Source organism: Poecilia formosa, unplaced genomic scaffold (genome assembly GCF_000485575.1).
Source record: "Poecilia formosa unplaced genomic scaffold, Poecilia_formosa-5.1.2 Scaffold254, whole genome shotgun sequence".
In the NCBI taxonomy this organism is placed as follows: domain Eukaryota; kingdom Metazoa; phylum Chordata; class Actinopteri; order Cyprinodontiformes; family Poeciliidae; genus Poecilia; species Poecilia formosa.
In genome coordinates, this window is record NW_006800193.1 from 513,454 (window position 1) to 523,776 (window position 10,323).

General features: G+C 38.0%; 1 protein-coding gene across 1 annotated transcript in view; it reads left to right on the forward strand.

Annotated features, from left to right (window-relative positions):
- yjefn3 (YjeF N-terminal domain containing 3) overlaps positions 1-6,585 on the forward strand; it is a 70,318-nt gene extending 63,733 nt beyond the window's left edge. Inside the window, exons 3-6 of the mRNA XM_007570055.2 lie at positions 255-365; positions 3,980-4,093; positions 5,546-5,696; positions 5,919-6,585. Coding sequence (XP_007570117.1) covers positions 255-365; positions 3,980-4,093; positions 5,546-5,696; positions 5,919-6,115 — 573 coding nt within the window. The 3' untranslated portion in view covers positions 6,116-6,585. The remainder of the gene's footprint in view (positions 1-254; positions 366-3,979; positions 4,094-5,545; positions 5,697-5,918) is intronic.
- The last annotated feature ends 3,738 nt before the right edge of the window (positions 6,586-10,323 follow it).

The window sequence follows — 10,323 nt, forward strand, 5'->3', positions numbered from 1 at the left end:
TGACATGTTTCTTCTTTAGCTCAACTGCGCCAACGTGGAGCCCTCGATTCAACTCAGTTCAACTGATTCTATTAAAAAGTACTTTTTAGTTAAAACAATTGTTGTTATAACTCATGCTAACCAAGTTTCTTCAGAGTCGAGATTGTGATGACTGTGGGCAGGAAAGATCTCCCGTAGAGCGAGAATTTGAGCTATGTAAGAAAAATAGCACTCCCTTGCTTTACTTATCTTTCACATTTATGTCTCCCCTTCAGGCCTATCCACTGAGTGCTTTATCAAAGAAGCAACCGACAGTGCTGGTGATCTGCGGTCCAGATCAAAATGGCTCCATCGGCCTAGTGTGTGCCCGACATCTCCGCATATTCGTAAGTAAATACAAACCAAACATATTAAAGTGACTAATGTGGGTCTGAGAAATGATTCGTTAAAACGGTCTTAAAAACAGCCTGGCGAGTCATTCAGACAAATGAAAAACAATCTCCAAACTTTAACGTGTGTCACGACTAACAGGGGATTCTGTATACAGGCCCTAAGTGCTTTACAGAATTTCATTTCGGCTCCTGTAAACGGCTTGAAGCAGTTATCCCATTACACTCTCTGCGAGGGCACTCAGACAGTCATGATGATATCATGCCATTGTTACTCCCATTAAAAGCGTCTTGAAGCTTTGCCTCACTCCCCCCCGCACCCACCCGGTGCGATGTTGGAGTTATTTCTGGAGCTCGCACACTGACTGACATGTCAAGACAATTTATTTTAAGAGCAGCGATCCATCACTTCCATATATCGCTGACAATTTTAGCGTCTCTCGTATTAAATGTGCGATGTTATCCCGTTTTAGTCCTTGACTTTATTAGTGGAGAAGCGTCAGAGGTGAAGTCTGAAGATCTTTGGCTTAGGATGGAGTCCATTCATTCACTATAACGCAACTCTCAGATATGGTAGATTTACTGTGCGTGGACAGTTTCAAGTTACAAACGTGTTTGGGGGATTTTGATTTAAGCAGGCAAATTCGTCTTTATGGAGTCTTCTCTTCCAAATCCTCTCATATGATTTCATCACAAGAATGAATAAACAAAGATTTTGATACGGTGGTTTTTTGAAAACTCTCCATTTTGGCTGAAGCAGTAAATTGGATTAATTGTGTTCAATGAAATATTAAAACTTTGAAATAATCATCAACTAATTTAGTAATTGAATAACTGTTATCTGGAGTATACAGACTTTAAAAATTACAATACCCTCAATTAAGCCAAAATTACACAACAAACGTACATTTTCCATTAAAGATATAAATCTTTGTAAATATGTTCATCCCAGAACTCCTGAAGCAGAATAGTTTTAGCTTCATCCGTGTGGAGTTAAAACGTAACAAAACGTAGATATTCAAGGGTATATATGTGATACATTGCTTTCATTTGACCCTGTGCTACATAAATACATTTTCATTTCTCTGGTTTTTAAAAGACAATTCAGCACAGCTGAACGGGGATCATGCTTGTCTGAGTTGAGAAACGGCGCTAACTTTGAACAGCAGATCAGTGTCTGTGTGAAAGAGTACATGTGCTTAAAGTGTGAGGAGATCCCTGTCAACAGGACAATGCACACCAGAATGAGAGAAACATGCATGCACGAGAACACACACACGCACACACGTAACACACACACACACACACACCTGACGCAGAGCTGTAAATGTAATTAGACAAAGTATGGAAATGAATGTGAAATGTCCAACATTTGCATGTCGCACAAACATGTCAACCTTTATTCAGACTCCTGTGTAAATCATGAGGTTCCTCATTGATATGAAAGAAAACACAATTCAGCACAACAAAGTACATATATGTTTTTATTAAAGCTAATACACTTTGAAAGTAAAAAAAAAGATTAATTCTGCAACATAAGCCAATGCAGTTCACTATTCAGTGAATTATATTTCTTTGTTGAAATTCCATAATATTAGTCCCTTATATTTTACACATGAATTACATTTTAATGCTGGGTTAAGTAAATGACAGAAGGTTGCACACACTATTTAAAGAAGACACGTTATTACATGTGGAAAATTGTATTGTTTTTACAGAAAAATGACTTACTGTTACTTTTAATGTCGTGTGTCGTTTTAATTGGTCATTTTTTACACGAAAATGACAAACTGTTACTGTTAATGTCGTGTGTTTGAAAACTAAACTCTACAAAGCACCATCATCCCTCAAGGGCTGGAAGCTTGGCGCTGGTGAATGTGAACATTTACGGGAAAATAGCTTTTCTGTACCATTTTTCCTGGCTATTGTCTTAATGACTCTGCAAACAGTCATTAAGAGTTCTTCTTCAGTTTCTCTGGATTTGCAGCCTGCAACTTCTGTTCAGGTCAAACAAATGCCAGGTCCAGTGACTAACCCTGACAAAATCTATTTTTTTCTATGTTTTCTGCTCAACGGTAATTCCCAGTAAGGGGAAAGGGCAATTCAAACACGAACCTACGTAATTTAACTCACAAAATGAATTCATATGGAAAATTTCAATACATTGGGTAAAAAAACAAAAAAAACAAACAAAAGAGTTTTGGTGGAAATATGCCATAGAAGCTGTGAGTGTACATGAACCAAGCTATATTTGCCACGTCTCAAAATACCAAACCAACACTCACTGCCAGTTCTGGTATTAGCTCAAATAGGAACCACAGATACAGACTAAGTGTACTTGCTGTGAGCTTACTGGGAGATATATTGAATCTGTTATCCTCAGAACAAACACCAAGAGGGAATGGACCATTAACACAGAGCCACGTTAACAGGAAAAACCGTGTTGCGGTTATTCTGTGCTCTTTTGCCTTGTTCCCACTGAGTGGCACGGACCAGTGTGACTCGGCATGCTATTTTATGGTCTGGTGTACTGACAAGAGCATTTTCACCACCAGCTGGACTCTCAATGGGCAGATGAGGTTAAACCCAAACACTTAACACTGCATCATTCTAATGTGACAACAAATAAGATGCTGTTTCTGTTCCCACATCAAAGGACTGAGATATATCTCTGCAGAACCCACATATCCTGGACACAAACTGTACCCGTCGGTTGAACAAAGAGCTATTTGCAAAAACCAACCTCCACAGAAAGACTTTCTTGTTCTGAGCTTCCTCTCTGATGGACACGAAGAACACCTTATTGGGAGAGCAGTCTGATACTCTACCTGTAAACAAAAATATGCACAATTTGTGCTATTTAGCCAACCATTTAAAAAGAAGTGTGTTTTTATTTTTTTTGTCTACTGTAGAGTTTACATATTTCTATGTCTATATGTGTCCAATTCCTCTATAAAGCTGACTTTGATACTTAAAATGCTCTTGAAGTCTTATAGTGTTCTGTAGAATAATGGAATTAACATTTGACATAAATATAAGCTGCCACGTATTTAAATGAAAGAAAAGTGTCCTTAAGATCATAATCCAGATATTCCTAGACCTAACTCGATGCACTTTAGGATTGCTTTTGTCATTCACCTGAAAGGCCTCGGTAGATGCACATCATAGGATACTTGTGTTTAAAAGTTTACGTGAAAGTAAGATGTCGACAAAGTCACCCTTAATGTAAAAACAGTAAGGGGAAAGGGAAATTTAAACACGAACCGACACAGTTTAACTCGCACTCATTCTGCTGACTCTTAAAGATTTATCTTTGTGACTGTGAAAAATTCATGGTCACAGGTGCTTCCTGCTGAGCATCACACACCTCTCAGACAGAAGGTGTCTGGATTTCTACTCTTCTCAGCTTCCAGCTATTACGGGAATTTTCATGCAGAAAACAGACTGTTGAAACCACAACTTCTGATCAGGGTGCAATAGTATTTTCTCCCCGCAGTGAACTGCTGGTCAAGTGTGCACCGAGAAATTTTCCACACCGAGTCCCGAGAGCATTGGCAAAAACCTTTTTCTCTCTTGTTCTCCATCTTCATGTTTTTCTGTTTCTGGTGCAGGATTATGAGCCCACCGTCTATCACCCGAAACGTTCCTCTCACAGCCTGCACCAGGATTTCACAATTCAGTGTGAGAAGATGGACATCCCTTTCCTCTCCTATCTCCCTACGGAGGTCAGTAGCCGTTTAACAGAGTACATTTTGCAAGACCTTCAACCTTGTCCTACCAAACTGTTTTCCATTTGTGGTTACAGTTGGTTTAGTTTGAAACTTATTTCAAATCCTGTACATGTATGGGTGGTACTGAGGCTGCCATTGTCCAAAACTGCAACTATTATTACTACCGCTACTATTACTGTGACTACCACAAATACTACGAACACTACAACTGCTGCAGCTGCCACAGCTCATCATATCTCACTGCTCTTCCTTATTAAGTTTTTAAATTAAAACTTTAAGCAAGTTAAAGTATTTTTTTAATCTGTGCATTTAAATCAAGTTTAATTATATTTTCATTCTCAAAAAAAACAAAAAAAAAAAACACAAAAAACCAAATGTGTGTGTTTTTTTTTTGTCATCTATGGACTGTGTTAAAATTCAAGTATTTGTGACAGGCTCCTGGTGGTTTTGGTGTCTCATTTTGCTTAAGCCTTGGGAAAGCTACAAAGTCAATATTAGCATTTTGAATGTGGTTTGCCTTTTTTTAATAACACAGACATTTAATTGGTTTTGAAAGAGCTGCCTGAGGCCTCAAGGCATAAGACTGTAAGTGTCTAGGATCCGATTCATAAAGACGATCTAAAAAAAACTTTTAAATCAGCCATTTTACTGTGTGAAAAATAATATAAAAGTTAATGGTCATTCAAAACAACTGGCAACATGCCCACATATGGCCATCATGAGAGCAGACCAGAAGATGATAAAAAAAACTCTTAAAATCCTAAAAATGTCATCATGAAACTAACTGGAGGTTCTTGCTGCTGTTGATATAAGTGCATAAAAAATTACAGCTGAAGAAGAAATGGGCCCTATTACATGACAATTATTAAAAAAAAAATAAAAAAATACAAGTAGGACCACTAGTACCTGGTTGAGAATTAAGAAATGGATTAAGTCCTGGAGTTTTATGTGAAACTCTTAAAACATCTCACGGCTGAAAGCGAGAACTGGAGTGAACATTCCTCGAACTCTTGTAAATGGCTGTAAGAACCGTATCACTGAAGTTTTATCAGCCAAAAGGGATTACAATAGCCAATGGATAACTGGACATTCTAAAAAAAAATAAATAAAAAAAATTAACATGCATTTTTTGTTGTATTTCTAGTTTAATTGTTGAAGCAGGACTAATGGTTTACCTGCGATTAAATTATTCTCACACCAAAACACAGATAAAAAAAAAAGATTAGACATCAAAACATAAATATATCTTAGGAATGGATGGAAAATATTTACTTTTATCCCACCAGAGTGCGTTTTGCGTGTGTGTTAGATTCCAATAAACAACCTTACCATTAGAGGATGGAGTTGGAGAAAAAAAAAAGTTTGACTTTGGCTAAATGTTCTGTTTGAATTATTACTATATTGAACTAAAACTATATTATTCACTCCGACTTGTTCTTTGTTCAGGTGCAACTCATTAATGATGCCTACAACCTAGTGATCGATGCCATGCTAGGCCTGGAGGCAGACTCATCCAATATTAAGGAGCCATATTCTGGCATCCTGGTCACCCTAAAGCAAATCAAGATTCCCATTGTCAGTGTGGACGTGCCCTCAGGTAAGGTTTTAATAATGTGCTTCTGACTTAAGGCCAACAAACAAAGCAGGATAAATGAGCCGCAGGGCACCCAGCTGGGAACCCTGGCTTCCAAAACGGAGTTTTCCAGGTCTGCTTTCAGACGTGAAGAATAAATCTTGCGTTGCTGTTAGCTTAGTCTGTGTTCATCAAAGTTCGACTTCAGCAACTTTCATGCAAATACTAACATTTTGTCTTCCCCAGGTTGGGATGCAGAGGAACCAAGTCAGGATGGGATAAACCCAGAAGTTCTCATCTCACTCATGGCACCAAAGAAGTGCGCGCTAAACTTCTCTGGGAAGCATTTCTTGGCTGGACGCTTCCTGCCCTATGACATTCAGAAAAAATATGAGCTTAATCTCCCAGACTACGCTGGCACGGACTGTCTCCTGGAACTGTAACGCACGGAAACATGGGAGCTGGTGTAACCACTCTGCCCTCGGTCGCATTTTATAGGTTGTTACTGTAATTTAACGTCAACATCTCGGCTGTTTAGATCCAAAATGCACATTAGCCAAATGTGTTGTTGAGCTGCTGTAAAAGGATGAATCTTAGAGCAATGGCTTCGAGTCGTGTCTGTTTAGGAAATGGCATGAGGAGTTTGTTGTCAGTCGACGTGTCAGAGCTGTAGCATTCCACCGTTTTCCAGTTTCCAGAATTGGCAAAGAAAAAAACAAACAAAAAAAACAAGTTTTCTATCATTAAAGTCATTGGATTTTTTTTTTCTTTTTTTTTTTTCCCCAAGATACCCCGAAGCTTTTATGTTCTCATGTACTCCTTCTGTGGTCCCTTCTCCCTCAGTGTACTGCTAAAATAACGTGGTGTAGGTTGGCGTTTTGGGTATAAATATATAAAACTATATATATTTGTGTTCTTTTGATTGTTTGGTCATTTTTAAACTTGCCACTACGTTCTTTTAGTTAATGCATTTTGCTTTTACAAAACGTTCAGATATTTCTTGTTGATCAATAAAAAAAAGAGAAAAAATCTGACCAATTTCAGGAAGCGCAACGTGACTGGTGTTTTTAACCCTTTTCACTAATATAATGACAATAATTCAAACATGTACTTGGGTTTTTCTCAGAGCTGCCTCTAAAAACAGACGTAAATGATGGCAATATTAACTTTAAACAACACAATATTTGGAATGTTCATTCAGTACATTTGCTTATATACTACAAGATTTATTCATCTTTGGTTTTCACGAAAGACCAACACAGTCAACCACACAACTTTGAAGTGGAGGAACACAGTTGTATTTACTCAAATTAAAACATATATTTAGGGGTCAAAGTGTGAAAAGGACTTATATGTTTGTACAACTTTGGAAACTACGAATATTTTTTTCTATCAGCATTCATAATAACTTTGTGTAGGTCTGTCACAAAAGTATCAATAGCAGATGTCGAAGTTTGTGGTTCTGATGTAACAAAACGTAAAAACATTCAGGTGCAGGCCACAGTAAGTCTTCAATTAGGTTGCTCTCCCATCCCCATGTGGGGACCCGACTAGAGTAACACAAGCACTGAAGTAATCAGATATTGAAGTAATGTGCATTCGAGCGTTTGAATAATGGCCACTGATTCATTGAGTTTGAAACAGAAGCATATTGCAACAATTAAAGCCGGGCTTCTTGAAAAGAACTCATATGGTTGCGCCCCTTTTTCTGCTCCCAACTGGATTTGGTTTGTTAATATAAGCTGTAAACAGGTGAGATCGGCCTATAATCAGCCCAAGAAGAAGAAGATCTGTCCGTGTGGAGGCTAGCGCTGCAGCTTTCGGTGAGAATGACTTAAGACGGAGGTTCCTGTGCTGTTTACGGCTGAGGTAATGTGTATTTATACAACCTTAGGAGCTTCTTCAGCATACTAATGCACTAATGCCTGGTGAGTGTGCACATGTGTGAGTGGGTGTAGGCAGTCAGTGAAAAGGAATGTTTATATGTTGTTCACTCTGCACTGTCCAAAGCAATTGGGAAATGACTGTGGAAATATCTCTGAACTGTCAGTGGCCCAGTCTTTAATGTCCGTCCAAGACTCTCTCAGGCAACAATGGGTCTGTCGTTACAGTGTCAGTGGTGCTCATCACCAGAGCGGGTGAGTAATAAACACCGGAGTCCTTGATTGATATAAATTTATACAGTCAAATGTAACGGCAGCTGTTTTCCAATGTTTAGGAGCAGACTGTGCGTGGTGGGTTTGGATATAGGACATATGGGTAGATGCCCAGGGTGGCATCAGAAAGTCGCTTTGGGGGCAACACAAGCGCTTGTCATTTCACCTCCATACGCCTTGAAGAAGTTTTCTTCTGCTTCTGATGCAAGGTGCAGTAAACTGCAACCCCTGCTTGCTGCAGAGAATAGAGAAATAATTTCAAACACTGCAATGGAAAGTTAATCCTGTGCCAGGATTTAGATGATTTCCTGCATTTTCATTGGCTGTGGTTTGGCTGAAGGAGGAGCTAATTCAGAGTCTTATTTGTGTAAGAAATTTCACTGGTCAAAGACTTAGCTTTTTGCCTAAATCTTAAAAAATTGTGGCACTGTGACAAATTTTCAAAATGGAAACAGTCAAAAAGTCGATCAGCAAGGAGGGCTTGTTTGCTCTAATGATGAAAACGGTTTTTTTTTTAGCAATTATTGAGAAGGATATAAATAATTTCATGGTATTTTTTTATATAATCTTTTACATTTTTTTGTTGTCTTCTGTCCAATTAGAAACCACCATCTTGCTTAGTAAAAAATCTTTTTAACTTTTAGCCAACCAGGAGAATAAATAATTTGTAGCTTTTGCCTCTCAACTAGGAGATTTAAACTCCACATAATAATGTGCTAACAATACCATAATGAATCAAATAAGCCATAATAAGGTGCATGGCGAGGTAAACCTTACCCCATTTTCACCATTTTAATCCAGACATTTTGTATCTTGTGGCATTTGGTTCAGCATTAACTGATTTGGTCCAGTTGCAAACATTTATAAACATTTTTTCTATATATAAGGATTAATGTTGAGTAAATCTATGAAGAGGTCGTTTGGAAAGACTAAAAGGAAAACTCTGAAATGTCATGGAAACAGCTTTCAAAGGAATAACTTTGCCATACGGGGAACTCCGTCTGCTGCAACACTTAGGAGAGCTGCACGCGTCCAAGTGCCATTCACTGTCATGGAAAGATCCAAAGCTTCCCGGCAGGGCATTGTTTTGTCATTATTGATCAAGAGTATTCACTTCATCTAATAGTCTGTTAAATTTGGCTACCATACATAAACATTTATCTGATTTTGGTTGTTGTTCTTAATTGTTTGCAGAAGCCAATACAGTGTTTAATAAAAATAAAACATTCAAAGGTGCTAACCAGAATGTGTATTTGGTGGAATCAACACTCTAAAGACACTCCTATCATGATTACCCTTCTGTTTTTTTGTTTTGTTTTTATTTTGGAAAATAGCTGATTATATTAGTTAAAGCATTATAACTGTGATCTTCAGCTTTGTACAGGACTCAATTTTTTTTTTTCATCAAAAAAACAAACACGATGCAGAAAATCCAAGTGGGCGTGTCAGCTCGTTAACGCAGAGTTCAAAATCGAACATGGCTGCCGCATATTTCAGATGCAGCGATAGCTTTTGCAGTAAACTGTTTATTTACACTTCTAATCATACTTTATGTTTTTCTATAAATATCTTATACACATAGTTTGGTACATATTCATTAGGGATATTAAGTACACATACACAATAGCATGCTCCCTATTTTCTCAAAGTAAGGAAATTCATGGTTGAGTGAAAAATATTGAATTTTTTGAAGACTATGTTTATCGCACATAATCATATGAAACAATGGTATTTATACACTATCTACACAATAGCCACAATCAAGTCAGATGCCCATCTGGGACTCATTTAGCAATAAAGTCTTCAACGGTTAACATCATTTTGCATTTCTACATTCAACTATAGCGTTTTCTTTAACTTTTGTCAAGCTAAAAACAGGGGAAGCATTCCTTCAGCTGTTGCTGCTTAACCCGGTTTTAATGTCAAGCCAAGTGGGATTTATAAAAGAGCTGAGTTAAATTAGTATTTTTAATTTCCACCACTTTCTTGAGCAAATACACGTGTTTAAAACAAGCCCGCGTACATTGCACCTCATAAGCACGTCTCGCGTCTGTGCTCTCAGGACTTTTTCCTGAATGGCATGCCATATGACGCCACTTCCACTCTCTGGCAGTGCATCACCGCGCAATCAGCAACTGTTAAAAAGTTACAAAACTGAACCAGAAGTTGAACCAGAGGAGGGTGAGGGGGGGAAGCAGCAGCATCTGGCTGTGGCGAGAGCGAGTGGAGGAGATGGGGGCAGTGAGAGCGAGCCACAGTGACAACTAAAGAAAATGTAGTCTTCATGTATACTTAAGCAGACCACAGCTATATTTAATGATGGGCATTGAAGCCATTTTGTACATTAAAAAAAAAAAAGCAAGATGAGATCATAATAAGCATAGATTATTATTATTATTATTCTTTTTTGGGATGATCTAATTTTAGAGAATGCTTCACTGTTTAACAAGATAGAGACAGGAACCAGAATGGAAGTTTAAAGAAGGAAACAAACA